This window comes from Pleurodeles waltl, chromosome 2_2 (assembly GCF_031143425.1).
Source record: "Pleurodeles waltl isolate 20211129_DDA chromosome 2_2, aPleWal1.hap1.20221129, whole genome shotgun sequence".
NCBI lineage: Eukaryota > Metazoa > Chordata > Amphibia > Caudata > Salamandridae > Pleurodeles > Pleurodeles waltl.
This window is the reverse complement of record NC_090439.1, coordinates 1121329859-1121356793: the sequence shown is the minus strand read 5'-3', so window position 1 is coordinate 1121356793 and position 26935 is coordinate 1121329859. Positions and strand designations below refer to the sequence as shown.

The window sequence follows — 26935 nt, the reverse complement described above, 5'->3', positions numbered from 1 at the left end:
ATTAAAACTAGGGAACTTAGGGCCAGATGTTACTGTTATTCAGGTACAAAAAATGGCAACCAGACTCCTATTTTGCAAACTGACCTACCTGGTAGTAGGATGTTTTGCAAAATAAGGTTTCTGAGTGGGTTACAATCCGACCTACCTAATTAATATTAATCAGGTTGGTTGCTAATGGCGACTGGGCAAAATCACTAGGATAGTGACCTGGAAGGCTCTGCAGATCACCAGTGATTGCTTTTTAACAAATAATAAAAATAAAAAAATAAACACAGAAAGCTTTTTGATGAATAGCTCAATAGAGCCAGGTAACTAATTCCAACAGTGTGCAAAGCCTGGAGGTTTGCATCTGTCTCGGGTTCAACCCGCTATAAGCCCCACCGCTTTTTGAACGCACCCTTTATGCTTCCATAAGTAAGAAAGAAACATAACGCTAGTCCGAACTAAGCCAACATTTCAGGGAAGTTCAGAAGGGTGCCACCCGAGGATAGATCACCTACCGCTCACTTCCTTCTAGGGTGCAAGGTCTCTTGTAGTGAAATTTAACCGAGTCAGTAGCTCCAAAATAGATACTGCCTAAGTGAAGGCTGCCAGTGGCTAAACAAGATGAATAACAGATCAATGAAATAGTCTACATCACCTCAGCGGAGAACCTACAGCTTACTCTGTTCACAGACGTTACTGCTATCAAAAACTAAGTTTTCTATGTGGCCCATCTAATGTGATAAAAAACCTGAGGCTGGAACTGCATACTGGACAGAGCATTCTGAACAACAGTCAAATCCAACACTGGGAATAATTAAAAGAAAAACACCATTACAATGTGCCTCCGTTTGTAAAGAATAAGTGTGACCCAAAGAATTCATGCAAGTCCCAATGGCTGGCAGGTAAGCTTTGCAGGAGTTGACTAATTCCCAAAAAAGGAAGATGGGATGTGAAATACAAGACAGATGCAAGTGAATATGCGAGAGGCTCAATACATCGTTGTAGTGTACAGCTGCAGAAGAGTGGACATTTTCTCATGCAGTCTTCCCAAGTAGCTTGCATAATTTCCACGTATACCATCAGGAACCAAGTCCCCAAATTCAAAACTGAGGGGACTGTTGAAAAATGACATTTCTGGATGCATGGCCTTTCCTGTGATATAAGGTCGTTCCTGGGACACACACAGGAAAGAGGGGAGCCTGCACTAGTCTAATGAACTCAAATAACCAAAACTGGAAGGTCACAGAGAAGCAATCACCATCATGAAGTAAGGCCTTCTCCAGAGTAAGTTGGTGCTTACTTTAAGGGTAAGAGAGAAAAGTGGTATTGGAATTTGTGCTTCCAATCCTCATACCTCTCTCCCTGCATGCAACATTTCAAGTCTTTGTTTGTGCAGGTAGCTAAAAGGCCTACTTAGGATTTAGGATGACCGCACTTCTGAAAAGTTTGTTTAGAAAGATCTTTGTGGAGGGTCCAATTCCTGAGGTGTTGACAAGAACCTGCTGAGCTTGCCCAGATCTTTGATTTCGATTCATACCATGGGAGTCGCAAAAAGGGATACTCGGTTCTGAGTGCTCACTCCCGTGTATTCAGTGTCAAACAACAGACATATTTCAAATAGGATGTCTTGCAGTCTAGTTTATGTAAAACACTGCTGTAGCCTGGCCATGCAAATCAAGACCATGTAATATAGAACCCACTGGAGTAAGGATCTCCTGGCAGTAGTTAGGCTTGAAGCAATGCCAGGGTGTTTTAAACCATCCTGGCCCAGGCTATTTCAGTGGGTGTTGGGATTGAAAGATCTCTTCTCAAAACTCTGTCACACATGCTGTAGGAGGCTGGACTGGCTTGTAGTGAGTACCAAGGGGTACTTACACCTTGCACCAGGCCCAGGTATCCCTTATTAGTGTATAGGGTGCTTAGGCTGATAGATAATGGTAGCTTAGCAGAGCAGCTTAGCCTGAACTAGGAGACGAGTGAAGCTCCTACAGTACCACTAGTGTCACTTGCACAATATCATAAGAAAACACAATACACAGATATACTAAAAATAAAGGTACTTTATTTTTATGACAATATGCTAAAGTATCTCAGTGAGTACCCTCAGTATGAGGATAGCAAATATACACAAGATATATATACACAATACCAAAAATATGCAGTATAGTCTTAGAAAACAGTGCAAACAATGTATAGTTACAATAGGATGCAATGGGGACACATAGGGATAGGGGCAACACAAACCATATACTCCAAAAGTGGAATGCGAACCACGAATGGACCCCAAACCTATGTGACCTTGTAGAGGGTCGCTGGGACTATTAGAAAATAGTAAGGGTTAGAAAAATAGCCCACCCCAAGACCCTGAAAAGTGAGTGCAAAGTGCACTAAAGTTCCCCAAAGGACATAGAAGTCGTGATAGGGGAATTCTGCAGGAAAGACACAAACCAGCAATGCAACAACAATGGATTTCCAGTCGAGGGTACCTGTGGAACAAGGGGACCAAGTCCAAAAGTCACAAGCAAGTCGGAGATGGGCAGATGCCCAGGAAATGCCAGCTGTGGGTGCAAAGAAGCTGCTACTGGACAGTAGAAGCTGAGGATTCTGCAGGAACGACAAGGGCTAGAGACTTCCCCTTTGGAGGATGGATCCCCCACGCCGTGGAGAGTCGTGCAGAAGTGTTTTCCCGCCGAAAGACCGCCAACAAGCCTTGCTAGCTGCAAATCGTGCGGTTAGGGTTTTTCGATGCTGCTGTGGCCCAGGAGGGACCAGGATGTCGCCAATTGCGTCTGGGGACAGAGGGAGCGTCGAGCAAGACAAGGAGCCCTCTCAGAAGCAGGCAGCACCCGCAGAAGTGCCGGAACAGGCACTACGAAGAGGAGTGAAACAGTGCTCACCCGAAGTTGCACAAAGGAGTCCCACGTCGCCGGAGGGCCACTTAGAAAGTCGTGCAATGCAGGTTAGAGTGCCGTGGACCCAGGCTTGGCTGTGCACAAAGGATTTCAGCCGGAAGTTCACAGAGGCCGGAGTAGCTGCAAAAGTCGCGGTTCCCAGCAATGCAGTCTGGCGTGGGGAGGCAAGGACTTACCTCCACCAAACTTGGACTGAAGAGTCACTGGACTGTGGGCGTCACTTGGACACAGTTGCTGGATTCAAGGGACCTCGCTCGTCGTGCTGAGAGGAGACCCAGGGGACTGGTGATGCAGTTCTTTGGTGCCTGCGGTAGCAGAGGGAAGATTCCGTCGACCCACGGGAGATTTCTTCAGAGCTTCTAGTGCAGAGAGGAGGCAGACTACCCCCACAGCATGCACCATCAGGAAAACAGTCGAGAAGGCGGCAGGATCAGCGTTACAGAGTTGCAGTAGTCGTCTTAGCTACTTTGTTGCAGTTTTGCAGGCTTCCAGCGCGGTCAGCAGTCGATTCCTTGGCAGAAGGTGAAGAGAGAGATGCAGAGGAACTCTGATGAGCTCTTGCATTCGTTATCTAAGGAATTCCCCAAAGCAGAGACCCTAAATAGCCAGAAAAGAGGGTTTGGCTACTTAGGAGAGAGGATAGGCTAGCAACACCTGAAGGAGCCTATCAGAAGGAGTCTCTGACGTCACCTGCTGGCCCTGGCCACTCAGAGCAGTCCAGTGTGCCAGCAGCACCTCTGTTTCCAAGATGGCAGAGGTCTGGAGCACACTGGAGGAGCTCTGGACACCTCCCAGGGGAGGTGCAGGTCAGGGGAGTGGTCACTCCCCTTTCCTTTGTCCAGTTTCGCGCCAGAGCAGGGCTGAGGGGTCCCTGAACCGGTGTAGACTGGCTTATGCAGAAATGGGCACCATCTGTGCCCATGAAAGCATTTCCAGAGGCTGGGGGAGGCTACTCCTCCCCTGCCTTCACACCATTTTCCAAAGGGAGAGGGTGTGACACCCTCTCTCTGAGGAAGTCCTTTGTTCTGCCATCCTGGGCCAAGCCTGGTTGGACCCCAGGAGGGCAGAAACCTGTCTGAGGGGTTGGCAGCAGTAGCAGCTGCAGTGAAACCCCTGAAAAGGCAGTTCGGCAGTACCCAGGTCTGAGCTACAGACCTATGGGATCATGGGATTGTGCCAACAATGCCAGGATGGCATAGAGGGGGCAATTCCATGATCTTAGACATGTTACATGGCCATATTCGGAGTTACCATTGTGAAGCTACACATAGGTATTGACCTATGTGTAGTGCACGTGTGTAATGGTGTCCCCGCACTCACAAAGTCCGGGGAATTTGCCCTGAACTATGTGGGAGCACCTTGGCTAGTGCCAGGGTGCCCACACACTAAGTAACTTTGCACCTAAACTTTACTAAGTAAAGGTTAGACATATAGGTGACTTATAAGTTACTTAAGTGCAGTGAAAATGGCTGTGAAATAATGTGTTCATTATTTCACTCAGGCTGCAGTGGCAGGCCTGTGTAAGAATTGTCAGAGCTCCCTATGGGTGGCAAAAGAAATGCTGCAGCCCATAGGGATATCCTGTAACCCCAATACCCTGGGTACCTCAGTACCATATACCAGGGAATTATAAGGGTGTTCCAGTAAGCCAATGTGAATTGGTGAAATTGTTCACTAGCCTGTTAGTGACAATTTAGAAAGAAATGAGAGAGCATAACCACTGAGGTTCTGGATAGCAGAGCCTCAGTGAGACAGTTAGTCATAACACAACTAACACATTCAGGCACACTTATGAGCACTGGGGCCCTGGCTGGCAGGGTCCTAGTGACACATACAACTAAAACAACATATATACAGTGAAAAATGGGGGTAACATGCCAGGCAAGATGGTACTTTCCTACACATGCCAAGATGAAGTGATACCAGCATAAGTGGATGGGTACAAGAGGCACCCACTTATGCACAACAAAGCACTGCCTCTGTCAGTGTGCTTATAAAAGTACCATGCTACCCTATAGGCACCCTTCTTTACTTTTGCAACATGTTTTTGCAATGTTAAAAGATAAGTTTGCATTGTTTTCCATGCTCTGACTTGTGAACATCTATGAAAGGAAACATGATGGATGACATCTAAACATACCTTAGTTTGAAATTCTAGCCACTAGATAATGTTTGAAAACGTACAGAAAGTTCAGCCAATCACATCTTTGTTTAATTCAAACCTTCCTGATGTCCATTCATACACAACAGATATATGTCAGTCATATTTGTTTTTTATATCAAAAAACAAAACGGCTGACCGAACATAAATAAAGTAACCCAATGAAAGGTATGAAATGAAGTCAACAATAGATGCTCAACACACAGGCTGTAATTTCAAGTAGGCCTTTCCTCTTTATTTGTAGATACTGTTGCTTCTGGGGATTTCCATCTGAAAACTTAAAATAACACTTATTTCAGTTTTAGGACTGCCTCACAGCTGTGCCATTTTCCCTTGACCAATCTGCACCAAATCCCCAAATGTGGGAGCAAATGGCAATAGTTACTCTGTAGATATGGTTAAGTCTGAGTTTCCACTGAAAAGTCATTTTTATGTTTTGCTAATTACTTTGGTCACAGCATGTAAGATGTATAGTTTGGTCCTTGATGGAGGGATCAGAGGTAATAAGGGGGAAGGTTGTTATGAAAATATGCATTTTCCATTTTAATTCCGATATGACAATCTTTTTCCCTGTTTCAGCAAAAATGAATGAACAAGAGTACACCAAAACGTAGAAAACTAAGATTTTACTTAGGGGGGTGCCCTTGCGTGGATTGGTTTAAATCCGTTCAGTAGTTTTTAATAAGTTAGTGGTATGAAAAAAAAGGTGTTGGGCAGACATACGAAGGGGTAAAATATAGAACTACCTTGACTTTATTTATAGAGGATCTTCCAGTCCATTTAAAAGAAAATACAGGAACATCATTGTTCATTGGTAATTCACAGGTTTGTAGCTGGATTAGCAAATCTGCAAGCTCCGACTGGCTGGCTGTCAAATATTTCTGTTGTGCCCGCGATTACCAAAGCAGTACATCATGCTGCGAAAAATCTTTATAATATGGACATAGTGTCCATTTGCAGCAGGGGTAGGGTGCAAGGTGTGGCCATTGATCAAGCCTTGTGGCCACATGTGGACGAAGTGCTTCTGTAGAGGGGGGATGCAGTATATTGTCAAAAAGGAATCTATTTGCTTAAACATAGTTCAAATGAAGTTAAGGTTAGGTTTGGTTGTAGCACCTTAATATGTGCTGATAAAACTCTGAAATTCACTTGAAAAATACAGTTAAAGTGTGTTTATAAAAATAAAACTGAAAAATTCCCCCAATATAGTTAGCTCTACAAACTATAGCTCGTACACCTGCCATGCAAACAATAACTTACATAGGAGCCCTTTAAACTTGAGTTCGCGCTCCCGCTACCGCGGGTAGCGCGTTTTGGCAGCAGGAGGAGGCGGCGCCCTGGAATGAGGGCAGGAGCCCTTTAAACTTGTTTCGCGCTCCCGCTACCGCGGGAAGCGCATTTTGGCAGCAGGAGGAGGCGGCGCCCAGAACGAGAGCAGGAGCCCTTTAAACTTGAGTTCGCGCTCCCGCCATGCGGGACGTGCCCGGGCGAAGCCCGGTCCAAGGGCGGGCCCGTCCTGCGCCCATCAGCGCATGACAGAGGCTGGGCCAGGCCACCCCCCTGATATCCTTTTTTTCGGGACCCGCTGATATCGGTACCTACATATAGGGTTGGGATGTGTTTTTTTTTTTTTTTTCATCAGGCTGACTCCCCTGTGGATTCCATGACTCAGCGTGATACAGAGCTGTAAAGAGACATTTAAGGACTCAGACTTGCAGCTGGTGCCGGCTCTGTGGACAGGGGCAGGAGCCCTTTTAACAACTTTTTATCACTCCCACCTTACGGGGGAGCTTGTAACCGGTGCCGGCTCTGTGGACAGGGCAGAAGCCCAAAATAACTCTTTTGCACCCCCGCCTTGTGCCCGCCAGAGCCAGGAGGAGGCTGGGCTGGGCACACCCTGTTGATATTTGATTTAGAAATTGCATATACCCTGCCTGTGACTAGCTAAGAGTGCCTAGCATAGTTAACCCCTTATATATAATAGGGAAAAGAAAGCAAAACCAAATAGGGAACGGTATTAATACCAAAACCCAGAGAAGTACTAATACGATTACTAATTACCTTACAGATGCAATGGGGAAAATAAACGAAGAAATCATTAATGTTGAAGCACGTTTAGTGGCAACAAAAAATGTCCTACATGAGGCTATCACCGAAGTGAGCTTTGAGGCTGTAGGCTTAACCTCTGAATTAAAATCCCCAAAAGAAAAATTTATTGGGCCGGACCCTAGATTTTCCCTAGGCTCTTTACTTCCTACAGATATAATAGAGGAAATTGATTCACCGAACAGTACAGATGACCAAATCTCTTCACCACCCAAGAAAAAAAGAAGCAGTCAGATCACTAAATCTAAGTCCATGCTAGTACACCCACAGCTTCCCAAGAGTAACAAAAATTACAGAAATGGATGGGGGTCATGCAGTAGTACTATCATCAGATAACGATGGTTCCTTACAAAAACGTATGGAAACCCTTTTTAAGAGACTGCATGGCAAGTTAGACCATATAGAGTCAAAAGTATTGTTGGAATTTAAGGAGATAAAAGAACGCATAACCAAAATAGAAGTAAGTGTTAACTCAATGACTAAACCAAAAACTCTGTCTCTTGGCAGTGATTTTATATCAAACGAGAATCAAGAGCCTGCAGTCTCAATGAATAGTGCATCGACAGGGATAGCAGATCCTAACAAAAGGAGTATGAAATGCCGGCACCCCATACAGGAAGAAATCCCTCAGTCCAAGGCACCTATGATTAATCAAATGGAGCATTTGGATAGAAATCATAGATGCCAGTCCCTTACTAGAAATAGACCTGTGAAAGAGGTACTACAACTACCGCCAGATGCTACTCCATATACAATCATTCTCAAAAATGTTCCCAAACTGGGATCAAACATCGTTGAGACCTGGCCAGATTTACGCAATAAAGTAGTACCCTGGATGTCAGGGAATATATGCACACCAGATATACTATTTTGTGAAATCTTATATGCAAGGAGAGTTGACTGGGTGGGAAATCTGGAGGAGGAAGAGGGAGATTGTATTGTGGTCAACTTTCGTAATCCTCGTTTTGTGGGCCAACTGCTAGCAGATTTGGATATAAGACATCAAAATTGTAAAGACTTGAGGAGGGAGATTATGGCTGTTCCCCTAGGATACTTTTATAGAATGATGTATACCTCAGGCACAAGAGATACAGGGGCTACAGGGAATACACCCAGTATCTTGGACAGGCATAATAAATTAGAGCATTCCAACCGTTTTGCCCCCCTGAGTAACATGGAGGATCTAGATTGACTGCAGGAGAACATGAGTAGAAAAGTGATTTTGTTATCCAATAAAACACAACCTATTACTATAGTCCCCAAATCAAAATCTTTAAGTGGTATTGGCGGTACTGAGACAGATGGGAGACCCTTAGTAGGAGACCTAATTATACTCATGTCGTGGAATATAGCTGGAGTAAAAACAAAAATGGTCGAGAAGGAATGGCAGACTATAATAAGTTAATCACATATAATCTGCCTACAAGAGACATGGCACACGGGATCCTTTTTTATGGAAGGCTATGCCACATTCTCTACACCAGCCTCGGCCTCAGCCAGGGGAAGGGCAAAGGGAGGACTAGCAATTTTGATTTCAACACTGGTACCGTATACACTGGTGAAATCCTCCCTTGATTCCCCTCACTACCAGTTTTTATATTTTCGGATAGATGGGATTTTAGGAATTGTATTAATAAACTATTATAATAATAAATTTGATGGTACCAATAGAGTAGTGGCATTGACTCTTCAGGATGACCTACAGGCCTTTGTAAACTATTTAATTTCAAGCTATATAATAATATGGGTTGGAGATTTTAATACCGGGACATGCAAGAATACTATAGGAAAGACATGTGGATTCATCGACGATGGGGGAAGTGCTCAACTGCACTTTTTGCATAACAACTATGGAACCGCATTGAATGAAATATTATTTAGACATGACTTAGAGTTGATGGAACAAGATGGGCATAAAGGAGTGAAGCTTCCGTCGTTTGTAGGAAGAGGACATTTCTCATTAATCAACCATATACTAATGTCCAAGAGTTATATGGACATGGTCGATTCATTGAAGATTGAGCCTACTATCTATAGTGATCATTACCCCTTGTTACTGACTATGAGATTAGCCAAACCCTTTAATATAGGTGAACGATTAGCAATGGATATAGGAATAAGAAGGGAAAATGGATTTGCAATTAAATGGACTGGGGTAAATGAAATAGATGTGATGAACAAAGTTGTGACACAACACCGTCAATAAATTTTCACATGCACAGAATATAATCAAAATCTATATACGATTCTAGGATCCTTTAACCAGCTCAGAAACGCCATTGCAGGAAGCTTAGTGAGAACATCGGGGAACAAAAAGAGTGAAAAAGTGGGGTGGTTTGATCACAATTGTTCATGAGCTAGCCAGGAACTAAAACAAGCCCTGCAGGCCCGACCAAGAAATAGAGAAGAAGTAATTATTAAGTGCTCTAACTATAAACATGCATTAGAGACCAGGAAGGCACAACTGAGAGCTAGGGCATGGGCTAATCTTGAGCAAGCAACGACATTAAGAGATAGTACTCTATTCTGGAAAACAATTAACCAACCATTCCTAAAAAATAGTGATGTACCCGAAATAACCGTACACGTTCCTTTATTGGAATGGCTTTCTCATTTTGGCTCAATTTTTAACCCAGATAATCTGACTATTCACCCATCAAATATTGGGATAATTGAGGTCAAGCCACCCTTCTTGAAACCAGTTAGTCTAGGGGAAGTGAAATCTGCTATGGGAAGATGCCCGAAAGGGAAGGCGCCGGGCCCTGACGGGGTGCCAGTAGATGCTTATTTGACACATGTCGATTTATGGTGCCCTATTTTGACCCAAGTTTTTTTGCGTGTGACAAAGGGATATATTTTAACAACATGGAGTGAAAGTATAATTGTCCCTATTTTTAAAAAGGGAGACAGAGGCGACCCCAAATGCTATCGGCCAATTTCACTTTTAGACACCTCTGTTAAACTGCTGGGAAGAGTACTCTTAGAAAGATTAGAATCATGGGCAACTAACAATCATATACTCACAGAGGCTCAATTGGGATTTAGGACTGGGGTTGGTACCCTGGAACAATGTATAAACCTTAACTTAATAATAAGTAAATATACAATAGCAAAGAAGGGTCATGTGTTCCTTTGTTTTGCAGATCTTAGCAGTGCTTTTGATGTGGTGAATCATGCTAAGTTGTGGAAAGTTTTAACAGATATGGGCACACCATTAGATATAATAAGCTTCTTGGCACAATTATATAATCATTTAACAGCACGGGTGAGATATGGAAGAAATGGCGAGTGTACCCCAGGTTTTAGGATAGGGAGAGGAATACGTCAAGGCTGTGTTTTGGCGCCTCTTCTAGTCTCCCTTTACATAAATGGAGTAGATGCCCACCTAAAAAATATAGAAATTGATAGCCCTAAAATAGGAGAATGTTCTATCCCAATTATTTTATATGCAGATGACGCAGTACTGCTGTCACGAACTGCAAATGGGTTGCAGCGGTTAATTGAGGGCTTTGTGGAATTTATGGCGGAAAGAGATATGATGGTGAATATGAGCAAAACAGTGGTAATGACGTGTGGACAGGGAAAGGCCAGGAAGAAAACTTACTTTATTAAGGGCCATAAATGTGAAGAGGTGAATGGATTTACATACTTGGGTATACAATTTTCTAATATGGGTCATTGGAAACAACACCTAGAAATTATTAAGATGAAGTATATTAGGACAACTGAAGCTGTCTTTAGATTTTCCCAAAAAATTGGTAATAAACCCCTAAGGGAAATGCTGCAAATTTACAAAAGCAAATCAATCTGCAGCATCACATATGGTTCTGCCCTTTGGGGCCTGATGCCCGAGATCCATTCATTACAAGTGCTAGAGAACATTTTTTAACAGATTACTTGCAGTCCCAAATACCACCTCCACATACAAGGTACATAAGGAACTGGGCAGCCCTTACGTGGAAGATCTAATATATATTAATGCGTTGTCGGCTTGGCATGGCATTTGGTCAAAAGAAGGGACGCATTGTACCCAAAAGATTATTAAAGATTGTCTTACATTAGAATATTGGGATAGAATCCCATGGTTCATGCATTTAAAAGATCTGTTGAAAGGTATAAATCTAGCACCAAATTTGGAGAACCCAGGTATAGTCCTCCAATTTAGTAAGAAAGAATTGAAAAACCAATTAATGGCATGGAGGGTTAGTGATAGAGAAAATAGAGAATGCATGAAATCAACAGTAGCACTCAATATGATCGAAAACAACGAGGTAATACCAAATTACTTACTGACAGTTGTAAACACTCAGCATAGATTTTATCTGACCCGATTACGTTTTAGAATGTTGCACTTTTTGGTAGCCTTCCGAAAGGTGAGGATTTGGAGTAAAAGCCTACCGAAGTGCCCCTGCGTGTGACTATTTGCACAATCTACAATGCACTTCATTATATCTTGTAAATTTTATCATGACATTAGGAAACAATTTTTAAAACCACTATTTATGATTAACAAGCTATTTTATTGTAGGGAAGCTTTTAACTATTTATCTAAATTGGATACCAATGAGAAATGTGAAGCAGTGATAAAATGTATCCTACATGCAATATAACGGAGAAAAAAGTTGTCTTATCTAGAAAAACTCCGATATGAGAATGAATAACCGCATAATTTGTTGCAGCAAAGGTTTTACCTATTTATTTACTAGTAATGTATCTTGAAGTATTTTATTGTATAACCCTTTTTATTTTAAAGAGATCGTTTATCTTTTATGGAGTAAAATCCGAATAAAGATTGTTTTGAATTGAATTGAACTTACACACTAAATGCAACGTGCATCACTATAGGAAAGGACAGGCAACAATCTAGGCCTTTCATTGATTGAAATCTATATTTCAAAATCATTTTTTAAATAATATCCTTTTGAACCATGCTTGTGAAACAGCATTTTGTAGAATAAAAGCACTTGATTGGTATATAAAAATACATACACAGAGTGATATGGTACAGTGATGACATCCTACTGATGCAACGTACATCTCATTAAAATATACATCTCATTACAGCATCACCTCTCACCACTACTAAGGTGATCTCTGACTCAGACTCTAGTGTTTGAACCACAACAATCTGGCCAAGGAAAGCAAAGTCAGCAGCCAGACCCCTTAAACTTCTTACCATGTTTAGTGCCTGCGTCTTCTGCTGGATTTCCCGACACTTGCATTTCAGAAAAACCTTCTGCACCAGCTTCTTAATGGTGAAATAATCCACGGTATCCGCAAAGATGTGCCTTCTTAGCTCATTCAGATCACCACCCTAATAGAGTAAAAAAATGGAGAGGTTCCAAACAAGATGCAGCAAACAAAATATACAGAGAGAACATGTAGAGATCATGACATGCAGAACATACAGGCAGATGTTTGGCAGAAGACCTTCAGCCTCTAATACTTGAGTACTTTCTGTAGACTAATTTATAGACCTCTTTCATCCATATGCCTGTGCCATTCTCTGTAGGAGATGCCATGCGGCCACAACAGCAATACGGGAAGTCTGAGTGCACAGAAAGCACTGCCTGTGCCAGGGCAATGCTTCACATACTTTTGTGACTTTTTTTTACTGATTATCTATATATCAAGATGGTATAGAAAAGTTTGTGGATGACAGCAGTGGATGGTTCAAAGCACAGCATAGAGCCAGCAATGCTCACTTCTTGATCTCTTTCACTACCAATGTGTTTCCGCATTCTCTGGGTCAGAGATTTTTTTTTTTTTGTTTTCAGTTTTCAGTGTAGTTTAAAAATGTATACAAACTGCACATTCAGATCTGTGTACCAGCGCAAACACATTGAAATCATATTACATACTGAAGATATAATGAAAAATATGGATACATTTTCATTTTTGTAACAAATTTGATCAAGATTTTTGTTACACTTCTCAAGTGGACAAAAATAAAACAGCTAACGCTAACCAAGGAAATGCTGCAATGAACGTCTGGAGTTCGATGCCACAAAATAAGTGGTTTTTGTAAGAAAAATAGTCTACACAATCAATTATGTAATATTAGTGCAGATAACTGAATTGGGGTATCACTGCTTACGCTGCTCTGTTCATTTGATGCTGCATTGTTCAACTGATAACCAGTATAAAACTTATGTCATAAAGATTTTTTCCTTAGGCTATAAAAATATCCAAACAGTACTTTTTACTTTGCTAGATCCCATACACAAAGCTAATTCGCATCACAATACGTCTCTTGGACAGGGTAGTGTAGTGAAGATTTCCACACAGGGTATTATGTAAAGATCCTTTATTCTCAACTCTTACAACATGGAAAAAGAGGAATGTGGCTTTGCCCTCGCCTCAATCAATCAATCAATCAATCATTGGATTTATAAAGCGCACTACGTACCCGTGAGGTCTTCAAGGAGCTGGGGGGCTGTGAAGGGGGGTCTTGAGGAGTCTTCTGAAGGTGAGTAGGTCTTGAGTCTGTCGCAGGTTGGTGGGGAGGGTGTTCCAGGTTTTGGCAGCGAGGTATGAGAAGGATCTGCCGCCGGAGGTCTTTCTTCGGATGCGGGGGACGACGGCGAGGGCGAGGTTAGAGGAGCGGAGCTGACGGGTGGGGGTGTAGAAGCAGAGTCTGTTGTTTAGGTAGGCTGGTCCGGTGTCGTGGAGCGCTTTGTGAGCGTGGGTAAGAAGCTTGAAAGTGATCCTTTTGTCCACGGGGAGCCAGTGAAGGTTTCTCAGGTGGTGGGAGGTGTGGCTGTGGCGGGGTACGTTGGGGATCAGTCGGCAGAGGCGTTTTGGATGCGTTGGAGGCGTAGTAGGTCTTTCGCTGGGATGCCTGTGTAGAGTGCGTTGCCATAGTCCAGCCTGCTGCTGACGAGGGCCTGTGTCACTGTTCTTCTTGTTTTTGTCGAGATCCACTTGTAGATTCTGCGGAGCATGCGGAGTGTGTTGTAGCAGGAGGAGGAAACTGCGTTGACCTGTTTAGACAAGGTGAGGGAGGAGTCGAGGATGAAGCCCAGGTTGCGAGTGTGGTTGGTCGGTGTGCCACCAGGAGTCGTCCCAGGCGGAGGGGGTGAGCCTCAGCCTCAACTCCCGACCGCCACTCCACAGAACCTTCACCTCTCTCCCACTAAATATTATAGCCTTAGAGCCTGCTGTAGCGGGCTATACATGCTATTAAAGTCCTACTCCTACAGCAGGCTATAAGGCTATTAGAACATTTTGCCACTAGAGGGCAGAATGTTCTAATAAATAAAACAAAGTACTCACGGACCCCGACCACAGTGAGGCCGCCAGTAAAAGCCCGGAGCACTCCATTGTTTTCAATGGAGCTCCCAACATTCCAATGTTCTAATATCTCTAACTCACCTCCTACATCCCGCTGCATTCAAGCAGCAACAACACAGGTAGCACTGAGAAACAAGGGAGCTGTGGGAAATTGAATCAGGAAGTGGGCTTTGGAAGAGGAGACAATGGTAACAACCCTAGTCCCCGTACTCCTCCAATCCTCATCTCCTGGTTCATTCCTTCTGTTGATGGTGTGGGAGGAGTAGTGAGAAGGAGGGTGATGAGAGTTGGGCCGCTGTTTCCACCCTCTCTTCCACCTCCAGAAAAAGTTAAGCAAGCTTGAGAGCATGGCTAAGGAGGAGTTGGCCCAGTTTCCCTCAGTTATTCGTGTAGCCCTACCAACAAGCTGGATCCTTACATGGACTTTCTGCTAGGGAATCCCTTCCAAGTCCATGCGATGAGTTTGAAGTCTTTTGAGATGTCACAAGAATGTTAAAGAGGTGGCCTGGAAGTGAGCACTGGACTGCTTCCTTTGGAAGTCTTCTGGCACCCAGAAAGGATCAGGCACCGGAAAACTACTTTTCACCACCCCCACAGGCAAGGCTGCTTGAACTGTGATCTGTACACTTTAGAGGGGGGGACAGCAGATGGGTTTCTTGAAGAAAGTGGGTGTAATAGACTGGGAGTGAACAGGATTTTATTTTCAACGAACAACTTTCCAACATTCTTGGGAATATTCACTCAGTAGTTCTACTTTAAAGTGTGACCGATCCGGAGTGCTCTTTAACTGCAACCTCAGTACAACAAACAAATGAAAATGACATTTCCTATGCTCCATGTGCGCTACCTCTATATCTCATCACCATCCTCCAGATCCCACACTGAAGACTGCCAGGTCCATACAATCTGCCTGTTTACAATAACACAACAAGCTCTACAGCTGTTTGTGCTTTCACACTTTAGCCCTTAGTCTTGCCCCATTGTTTGATGAATTTACAAACTCCAGGTATTTCATTTTACTGATCTCACCAGGATATTCGTACCTCAGGGTCCAAGAAGAGGTGGCAGTGCGCAGGCTTCCCATCTCTGCCAGCTCGGCCAATCTCCTGGACATAGCTCTCAAAGTTCTTGGGCATGTTGTAGTGCACAATACCGCGCACATCAGACTTGTCCAGGCCCATCCCGAAAGCCACGGTTGCCACCACGACGCGCAGCTGGCCGCTCATGAAGTTGTTCTGAACCCTACGCCTCTGGGCTGCAGACATACCAGCATGGTAGGATTCAGAGATCCATTTTAGAGGCTTACGGATCTTTTTTTTGGCTGTAAAGAAAGGACAAACAATAGAACAGATCAACTATAAAGCAATGGTACAATTTCAAGCCGGAACCAATATTTTTTTCAGAGGAGGTGAACCACAGAGAAATGGCGAGTCACCATAGGGAAGTACTACCTTCAGCTTTCTTTCTTTTTGACTTTATGTCTTCTTCTTCCCCCGCTTCCTCCGTGGTCACCGGTTTCAGCGTGACTCCTTGGAGACAGGTACGCAGCAGGGCAGCTATACGAGCAGTCTCCTCCCTGCGGGTGCAATAAACGATGACAGAGTCCAGACAGCTGAACCGGTCACCCTTTAATAAGGAGACCAAAGCCTGCGAGACAATTGGGAACAGGTCAAATCCAACTTATTTAGGTCTTCAATGCAGTAAAAGTAACGCAGGCTTTTTAAGAAGCATGTGTTTGGATCCTGTATATGGGGATTTTTTTCCCACCCTATGACTTTAAAACTTTACATTGAACTCCAGTAGCAGCCTTTTACATTTACATTCACTATAAAGGCCAAAAAGCATTTGGTGTACTTTATGACTTCAAAACAGGTAAAGTGAGTGGGCATGGAAACAGGAAGGTGCTGGACTGTTTTCCCGCCACAGATTGTATTACTGATTTCTATTATGCGACAGAGAAAGATCACTGTGACTTTCTTTTGAAGTGCAAGCGGAGGACTCCAGACATATGACTTAACCATTTAAAAAAAGCCATGAATGGAAAAGTCATCCTCAACCACCAGATGTGGTGCCACTTCCAAAACCTACTCCTCTCCCTGGACCTTCCTCCTGAATCTTCTACACTTGTAACCCTCACTTCTTCAACCCCCATCCTCCTGAACAGTTACATTGCCTTCACTTATTCCTTCTCAGAGCAAGACCATTCTCTGCTATTGCCTCACAAGGAAGGTCACTGACCATTCCCCCCGCCTTCACATCATGCCATTGTGTGTGATAAGTTGTTGCTTTTGTAGACTTCAACCCCTGGATAGACATTCCTGTCTCCCACTCAATCACCTCCATCTGGGACATGGTGGCCACTTATTACTCTTCATCCCCTCACTTCCAATCTCATCAAGGGCTGGGACCTTGACTTCATCCTTCAAATAGAAACTACTGCCAAATCCTAGACCCCCATCACCTAGTCAACTACCACATTCACTAGGACCACCAACCACCTTACCTTGAAAACACTTCTCTTGAAATAAGCAAGTAGAGGCAAAATTGCTATGAAACGACTGTAACAGAAGAAACCTCTCCACTTTATGGGAGGCACTGAAAAACATCCTCTTCGGCAAGTCGTACTCGGACTACTCACCCTTATGTCAGAACCTTCCTACTCTGTTGTTTACATCAGTGGTTCTTAACCTGTGGTCTAGGGACCCCTTGGGGACTGCGATGCCTACTCAGGGGCAGTGGGACTGTTTAGAAAATTAAATAATATTAACAGATTAATAAGGTTATATAAATAAATAAGCAACATTGAAAATGTTAAAACAGTCTGTAAATGTGGAGGAATATGAAATTGGAAGCTAAAACTGAAGTCGGTATCCTCAGATTGATTCATGGGAGCAGTCAAGCAGAATATAGTATAGACGATGAGTGGCCTCAATTGAATTTAGAAAAGCTTCAACTTTAGATTTTTTTTATTCATGCAAATTAAATATGTCTTCGGTTCTTGATAACATTATATTTAATTTGTTTGATGAATAGTTGTTTCCATATTAGTGTGTACTGTTTTGCAGTTCAAATTATCGAAATTGCTCAGGCCAGGGTTCAAGAATCCAATAAAGATTCGGTGGGGGTCCCCAGATTCCAATAATGATTCAGCTGGGTCCCTAAAATCCAATACTGATTAAGCGGAGGTCCACAAACGTTTAAGAACTAGTGGTTTACGTCATTGTTTCTGTGCAGCTATTTTAAAGCTGTACTCTTTTCCTTACTGTGTACTCCATGTACTATACTAGAAGCCTTAAACCATTAACTTGCTTGTTCTGCAACATTAATAAAATACTGTAAATACACAAATTAGCTGTGTCTTTGTCATTTACAAAATATTAATGCCCAGAGGTGTACACGTGCTGATAGTAAGCCATATACATAGGCAGAAAATCCAGTCCTAGCTCCATCAACAAGTGTGAACTACGCTTCATGGGGATATTGCAGCAAATATGCCAAGGTGTAGAGAAAGAGGACGAGTAGACCATCATAACCAGGCAGCCTCCTTCCACCTATTCTCCATACCGCACCACTGTGGAAAGCCCAGAGTATCCCAAAATCCCTGCCTGTTCTAATGGGCAGTGCTTCTCTGTTAGGGATTTGCTAATTAACTTTATATGGAATGAGAACCAGGCACGTCAAGATGAGAGACGAAGAGGCCTGGAGGTGCTCCTGCGGTAGAACCATTTAATTTCCGAACAGAATAGGAAGTTCGGTGCATGGAGAAGGACCAAGTGCAGAAAGTCTTGCAACAGTGATTCTGTAGAAACGCATCATGAGAGCTTGGCTGGCTGTCAATCAGCTCCCTTGAATACCACAAGAAGGTCATGAGTAGGTCCTGATCTTAAATACTGGAATGTACTGTGTAATACTGAGTACTGCTCTGGGATGAAAAAGTACTTTAGTTTGAACTATTAGCAGATAGTGGAGTTCAGAGCTTGTGCCCTCCCACACTAGCTCCGTGAGAAGCCTGTGAATGCTATCCTCAGAGTCAAGTGCGAAAAAAAAGTTGTACTTCGTCCAGTTTGCAAAGACACAGTATGGCAGACCACAGGCCATCATGCTGCCTGCTTCAGCCCTGTGGCCCTCAGACCAGGGTCTGACAATGATCATCTCTTGGATGATATCCAGCCATCTCTCAGATGTGCTATCTAAATAGTCGGCTGCAGCAGCACAAAGAGCGTAGCAAACATGGTTAAGTGGAAGGGACAGGACAAATATCAGACTAGGCAGAGTGGGAAAATTAACTGCTTGCTGAAAAGCAGAAGTCTTTGGGACGCTGAGGATACTAGCCCAAAGGGAGTGAGGCCATCCATCATGGCCAGCAGACATACAAGAGCAATTATGCCTTGGCCAAATCCAGGCATGGGCCCTGTGGTGGGTAATGCCAACAAAGGATTCCTGGTATGGACACCGATTTTCACACGCTCTTCTATATGAAGCAAGCTCAAAATTGTCCTAAATGGATTATTGAGCGTTGTCTAGAGGTACCGAAACACAGTGAAAATAGTGTATAATAGGCCCAACAGATATATAGTCATGTTTCATTGAAGTGCTGTTTTTTCCCCAGAAGAATGCAAGTAAGTGTGACAATGTCTTCACAAAGCAGCAGCCAACACGTTTTTCATCCCTTGGACTTTTTCAAGGATGCAAACAATATACATACAGAATTCAGTGTAATTTATGATTGTCACTGTTACAATGACACAAAGACCATTATATGCAACAGTGGTAGACCACACCTTACACATTAATATCAATGATGCAGATCATGTACAAAGCAGAAAAAATACACTACAAGAGATAACAAGCATATGGCACAGAAATGGCAGCTCATTCAAAAGGTCCGAACCCCTGAAGTGTGCCAAGTGCAAACTCACTAAAAAACTGCTGTCAAAGCTACAACAGGAGACATACACATACACTAACAGTATGAGCTTGCAAAGTTGTTGAAACACATTAAAAACCTGTGATGGAGAAAAACATACGATGATGTGATCAAGTGCAAACCTGCATGCACCTAGAAAGGGAGATCACAGAAGATCTGGGAATTCATCTAATATTTCCCAGAGAAGCCATGAAGAAAGACAGTAGGGGAATACCTGAGATTCCTCGTAAATTGCAAAAAGCAACTAGAGTTGTCAGGTCAAAGAATCGTCACATGGGTTGCTAAAAAAGAGAAGAATTACAATCAGGACCATTGCACAAAAATTTTAATCACACTATAAGTAGTGAAAGCTTTACCGAGATGAAAGTAAATAAAAATAAATACCCTGTAATATGGGTGGACCATATGAATACAGGAAATGTCCCTGCAAAGTTTCAAAGTTGATTGTTTTAAGTGAGAAGGATGGATGATAAGCCTAGAACCAAATGTAAATTATGGTTACTATAAGTGAAACGGGTAGGAGCAGAGTTGCTGCTATAATGAAGTACTCCATTCGTAAAATGATATAAGTGCCAGGGCCCTCATCAGATCACCACTGCAGATTGCCCCACCCATTCCACCTGCCACCGTTGCCAATGACAGCCACTAACATCACACTTTTGCAACTGACAAGTCAGACTATTCAGGCCCCCAAAGCTATTAGAATGGCTTAGGTGACAGGTATAAGTCATTCTTAATCTATATAGAGTTAATAAACAACTGCTGTAGTGCTCATCTCTCAATTAGATAGCGCCACCAGGTGGCAAATTGTCATAAGTGCCAGTGTTGACAATTAAGTGCCAGTGCCAAGCACCAGAAACCACTGGCTCAAATTAAGTACTGCTAAAATGCGAGCTTCATGTAAAAAGGCTTTTACCTCATGCTGAGCAATAGTATGAAATGCAACCTTCTCTCCTAGAGATGAATGCTGAGTTGCTTTATCAATGCTGTGGCACCTCAGTCCCAGTAGAACCCGAGGAGGGACTAAAAGATTTAACAAAAGAGGGGAAGCGGCGGCCATATTATACTAGACAGCGATAGAAATGCCATGGGTAAGAGCAGAGATGCTGCTATAAATCGAAATTCATGTGAAAAAGGCTCTTATCTCCTAGTGAGCATTAATATAAACACTACCTTCTCTCATAGTGAAGAACGGCGTGTGGAGGATTTAGTTTTTTTAAAGCGCCTCAGCACCTCAATCCCAGTGGAAACTGAGAGAGGACTGAAATATTTAACAAAAGAGTAGAAGAGGCGGCCATATTAAAGTGAAGAAAGTATGTCTACCTACTAAAAGTCATCCACAATGCATCCAAAGCATCACAGAGATATAAAGTCGAGTGTGAAGAACCCGCTAAAAGTAAGATAAGTAAGGAAGAGATGTGAAAGCCCAAGAACAACATGGATCTTCCTGGAAATAGAAAAGGTGCTCAAAGTTAAACGTATGTAATGAAGACAGTTGTACTAGGTGAAGCTGAGGAAGGACTGGAAGGTTTCCCAGACTAGTGGAAACAACAGGCCATATTGTACTAATAAAAAGGAAGTATAACTACTAACAATGGTGAAAACTGTTTATCCAAATCATCACATGTACCATAAAAAGAACTTGAAAGCAGATGGATCATTATCTTAAGAGCAGTTGATATGGGTCTCAATTCGGACAAAGAGTTGCATGTATTCCTGTTAGATTGATGCATTAAATATTATAATGGTATGTGTCCTGCATCCTTCTGCCATCTGTTGCTATTACTGATTTACTGTTTACAACAGCTTGTGACCTACATCCGTTAATGTATTTACATCAATACCATGAATGGGTTTGTTTTTTTGTCAATTGCTTCAATTTAACATTAGTTATAGTCTTTTCACTTTACAATATTATGCACTGCCATGGAACTCTTCGTACTCAGTTTTATGTCAATAACTACTATTTGGGCTAGTACGCGTGACATGAGTATTACTTGTATGTGTAACAACACTATTATACTAGCACATGCTGTCACCACTAAATTGTTCTAAGTATTTGACTGTGCATAAGGTCATATTACCTTTATATTCCTACACACTGTTCTTCAACACACTGCGTATTGTGCAGCTATATCCATATGTATGTATACTTTTATTTGCATATATATAGGTCAATCCTGCGCTGTGTGTCAGTTAATGTCACGACGTAGCATATTATTTACACACACCAACATCTGATGTTCTACTCTCTCCTGTTCCTCTAAAGCTGTGTGGTTTGACTATTTGTTTCTGTTTTGCGTGTGTGGGATGACTTTTTTGCTCCCCTCTTTTTCTTATTACCTGAGATGTCTGTCTCCTTTATACCTCATACTATGCCTTCTGGTACATGTGACAATTTGGATAAACAGTTTTGACAACTGTTGGTAGTTAAACTTATTTTTAATCAGTACAATAGGGTCACTAGTATGGGAAACCATCAGGTCCTTCTTCAGCTTGACCAGGTACAACTATCTTCATTACATACATTTGACTATAAGTACCTTTTCTATTTATAGGGAGAACCATGTTGTTCTTGGGCTTTCATATCCCTTACCTATCTTACTTTGAGCTGGTTCTTCACACTCAGCTTCACATCTCTGTGGCGCTTGAGATGCACCACTGTGGATGACTTTCAGTAGTTATACAGACCTGGTCCACTTTAATATGGCTACTGCTTCTACTCATTAAATGTTTCAGACCTCCCTCATTTTCTACTGGGATTGACGTGCTGCAGCGCTTACAAAAAAACTAAACGCCACACACTGCCTTACTCGCTGTGAGAGAAGGTCGAGATTTATATTAGTGCTCACTATGAGGTAATAGCATTTTTCACAAGAAGTTCGATTTATAGCAGCATTTCTTCTCATACCCATGCCATTTATATTGCCGTCTAGTATAATATGGCTGCTGCTCCCACCCCCTTTTGGTAAATCTTTTAGTCCTTCCTCAGTTTCTACTGAGACTGAGGTGCCCTCGCATTAATACAACAATGCACCTCACTTGGCGTTCATCTCTACGAGTGAAGGTTGCATTTCATACTATTGCTCAGCACAAGGTAAGAGCTTTTTTACATGAAGCTAGCATTATAGCCACAACTCTGTTGTAAACTAACCATAATTTACATTTGGTTCTAGGCATATCATGGCCATCCTTTACACTTATAACAATCAACTTTGAAACTTCGCAGGGACATTTCCTGTATTCGTATGATCCACCCATATAACAGGGTATTTATATTTCTATACTCACACGTTGTATCTAGGTAGCATTTTCATTACATGTAGTGTGATTACACTAACTTTTGGTGCAATGGTCTTGATTGTAATTCTTCTCTTTTTTAGCAAACCATATGAAAATTCTTTGACCGACAATTCTAGTTTCTTTTTTGTAATTTATCAGTAATCTAAGAGTATTCCTCCACGTTCTTTCTTCATGGCTTCTCTGGGAAATATTTGCTCTATGCCCAGATCTTCAGTGATCTCACTTTCCATGTGCACGCTGATGATTGGCCTGATCACATCATTATATGTTTTTCTTCATCACAGGTTTTCGGTGTGTTTCAACAACTTTCTGAGCGCATACTGGTAGTGTATGTCTCCTGTTGTGGCTTTGACTACAGAGCGTTTGCACTTGGCACACTCCAGGGTTCGGACCTTTTTATATAATTTGCAGTTTCTGTGCCATATGCTGGGCATCTCTTGTATGGTGTACTTTCTGCATCATTAATATTATGGTGTGGTCTACCACTGTTTGTATATAGTGTATCTTTTTGTCATTGTAACAGTGCCAATCATAAATTACAGTGGATTCTGTATGTATATTGTTTGTATCCTTGAATGGTCCAAGGGACGAAACAGTGTCAGCTGCTGCTTTGTGAAGACTTGTCACACTTACTTGCATTCTTCTGTGGGAAAAAACAGCACTTCAATGAAACATGACTATATGACTATTGGACCTATTATACACTATTTTCAGAGCACTTTGGTACCTCTGAACATTAGTATTTCGTCCTGGTTCTTCCAGGCTGCACATTTTTTACCCACAGTGACAGGCTGTTTTCATAATGTTCATGGATTTCACAGGAGACCTTTGTGAGAATACTAAACCCCATTAAACTTGGCCACTCTTGGATGTGCGGGCCCTCCAGCATTGTCACCAATTTCCTTGGAGTAGTGATGGTGTTGCTGGATCCCCAAGATCAGACCCCAAAGTTTTCTCAAAGGTGGTTCCAAATACTTGTTGATACCTTGCTGATGTGGTAAGAAAGAACCACTGTTCTTAAGGATCCTGGAATCAGCATTGCCATGATTGATACAAGTTTGTGGAGCTCCAGATCTTCATTAACGGGGACCAAGGATCCACTAGGGTGTCACCAACTCATCGCTAAGATGCACATTCAGATTGGAGAACTGAGGAAGTCCCGAGGGTGTGGCAGGACAGACCTCTCAATGGACTGCCTACTGAGAGATGGCTTTTTCAGCTTGGTAATAATAGCTGTGGTCCTGACTTCACCAAACACAACCTGCCTTGGAATATCTAAAGAGGAGAAGGTCCCATAGTTAGAACTAACCCAAAGAGTGTGATAAAGGCTTAGTCCAAGGAGGACCCATCAGCTACACCCGACCATGGTCCAGAACTGCCTTTTTCCAATAGAGAGCAGCGGGATCACCCTACAAGTGTGCAGGTGTTCCAGTCATGGAGATTACAGGGACAGCAGGAGTTGTATGCCACTGGAGGTCCCAGGATGATTGAGTTTTGCTGGGCCCAGCCAGAGTGCCCTGATTTGGAGGGGCTGCGTACATTTGGTAAATTAGTTAGACATTCAAAAAGAAAACGAAAAACTCGGGGAAAAATACAATACTTGATTGGTCTCACGCTTAATACTAAACATGTGACCTAAAAGTGTGTAAACATTTTGAAAATGGTCATTATAATGGTCTCCACTTGGGAGTGTGGAGCCATGAATATGTAAATTCAATTTATACAAGTGCATGACAGATTACGTAACTGAATAATACAAAGAAATATGGTCTACTTTTCTAACTACACAGTGGTTAATGTCAGGAACAACAATGTGTGATCATCAGTTGCTCATTTGTTTTATTTATTTCAGCTGTTATACAGCTTTAAGCTGCCTCAGGAAGAATACTTGTGGTTTAGAACACAGCTAGACTGAAAAAACAAATGTTTCACACTAACCTGAGGTTTGTGAAACACGATGCATTATAACATGAAATACCTGATTAAATCAATAAATTGAGGCCTGGAAGAATGAGAAACATTGAATAAAGGGACAAATACACTCCTTTTAATAATGCATGAATATCAACTGAAATGACTAAAAGTAACTGGAAATGCATGCACATTGTGCCCTGTAGGACAGCTAGTAAAGAGCAGTTCATCTTTCCTGTGTGGAGAAGGTTTCTATGACCATGGGTACTTAAAAAGAAGACACACATAAAACTTAGAAGCAAGAACAAATTTAGTACAATGGTGCACAGTGTAATGGGGTCCTATTTTATTTTTTAATTACAGGACCTCCTTAGATTATCTGAAGCCCACTGCTTTTGAGTCACTCAAGAAGCCACAAAGGACCATCTTAGGCCATGGTTTGCTTAGTTTTACCTGATCCTTCTCCCGGTCCATAGACACTGACAAATGGAGGTTTGATGGAACGGCCGCAGAGCGCACAGCTATTCCTCCTTCCTCCTCCTCTGACACACCCAGGTGATGGCTAATATCTTGGGCTGTGGCCAATGTAGCTGTGGCTGTAAGCCCCAGCAGGCAGCGCACACCTAGGCGATCCCGCAGCACCTAGAGGAACAGTAACAATGGATCAAATGGCAAAAAAAAACGTAAATGTTCAACCGTAAATTGTATCAAGCATCTTTTTGCTCTTATACATGATAACACTTTCTAAAAGAAACATGTAGTGGTTAGATTGTATAAATTTGACAAAATGTAAAACTGTAAAATTAAGAGACAAAAACATACATCTGAGGGCTTTAACTTACAACGACTAATGACACTTAATTGTGGCTTTCCATATATCCAAGAGAAACTAATTCAAAATACAAAGCCTACCATAATGTGTCAGGAGCGGAGATGTTGGCACCTAATAAAAGGGGAGGGTGCAGTACTAATTAAAGCAAAAACAAGGACCCTTAAAATGATGGCACGTAAGCCACATCCCAGAACAAGCAAGTATTATTGTATTATCTCAAATACAGTAGCTTAAAAAGTACCCAATGCTGAGAGAAACATGCTCATACACAGACCTGATACAAAAAGGTCTCCAATGAAGTGCGATTCCAGCCTGTGCACAAGACATCTGAGGAAAGCTCAGTGCACTTGTTTTGTATTGAGAATTTTACAAATAACAAACCACCTGGCCAGTCCACAGTCTGCGCCAACATAGAGCTACAGAGCCATTCAACAGGGATACAATCATCCCGTAACAATCCAATCCAAAAGTGTGCTCCACCATAGGACTAAGGGTCTAGGCCACAGAGTGCACTAGAAACAAGACACAGATACCAGCATAGTGTTGCACTACCGCTGGGTTACCAGTTTAACAATCAGCGCTGCCATTGAGCTACAGATGTTGCACAGACTGCACCACTATTGAGCCACAGAAGCAGGATCGTCTGCACCACCATTAAGCCACAGATACAGCTCAGTCGGCAGTACCATTGAGACACATGGACAGAATTAAGTGTGCACCACCATCGAGCCACACGACCTGTTCACAGTTTGGTGGACCTGTATTGCATTGGAATGGCAAAGGTTACAATACAGCCAAGACAGCAATGCAGGACACAGTATGCACTTCATCTGCAATACTGATTTTACATATATGATACTTTACCACTGAGCCAGAGATCAGCATAGTATTATGTATTGCTGTCAGGTTGGAAGTCCTGGTTTGGCAAGGAAAGCCTTGCTGTGACTTTACTAATCTGCCCTGTGATTTTAACCCTACCTTTCCACACATGCCACAATCTTTGAGTACAATGAAGTGTTTCCAACTTTTTGGTAACTGTCTGTTTATGATGTGATCCCAAAGTGTACCCCTTGTTTCGTCAAGACTTACCATTTCCCCCTCATACCAGATCTTCTTACCTATGCGAGGGTCTACTGGCTAATCCCTGGAACATCCTTCTAGTCGTGGATAACGAGCGTCCTATCCTTTCACTCATAGTGTGTGATCTTCAGAAAGTACTATCAAAAACATGCTCTCAGTCAATGACTTACAATGGATTTATTGATTTATTGCAGACTACTTTTGATGTACATTCTTCCTGCAAGAGGAAATGTCCCAAGGATGGGGGGGCGCGGGGCGGGGGGGGGGGGGTAATGCAGCTATTTTTAGGAACCATTTACAATGTTCTATTACAGCAAAGCTCTAGGAAGAAGGGTTTAAGGCCCTTCGCTCCCTCTCTTCCGTGGACTTTCACTCCCTTTTCTCATTATTTACCACCCAATGAATTAAAATTGCTCAATGCACTC

General features: G+C 42.5%; 1 protein-coding gene across 3 annotated transcripts in view; it reads right to left on the bottom strand.

The window, feature by feature from the left end:
• The window catches only part of RECQL4 (RecQ like helicase 4), a 235129-nt gene that overhangs the window by 108480 nt on the left and 99714 nt on the right, over nucleotides 1-26935 (bottom strand). For all 3 annotated transcript variants that reach the window (XM_069220936.1, XM_069220938.1, XM_069220937.1), the window contains exons 15-18: nucleotides 25052-25240; nucleotides 15909-16104; nucleotides 15501-15778; nucleotides 12341-12478 (exon numbers count right to left, since the gene is read on the bottom strand). In XM_069220936.1, the coding sequence (XP_069077037.1) occupies nucleotides 12341-12478; nucleotides 15501-15778; nucleotides 15909-16104; nucleotides 25052-25240 (801 nt within the window). The remainder of the gene's footprint in view (nucleotides 1-12340; nucleotides 12479-15500; nucleotides 15779-15908; nucleotides 16105-25051; nucleotides 25241-26935) is intronic.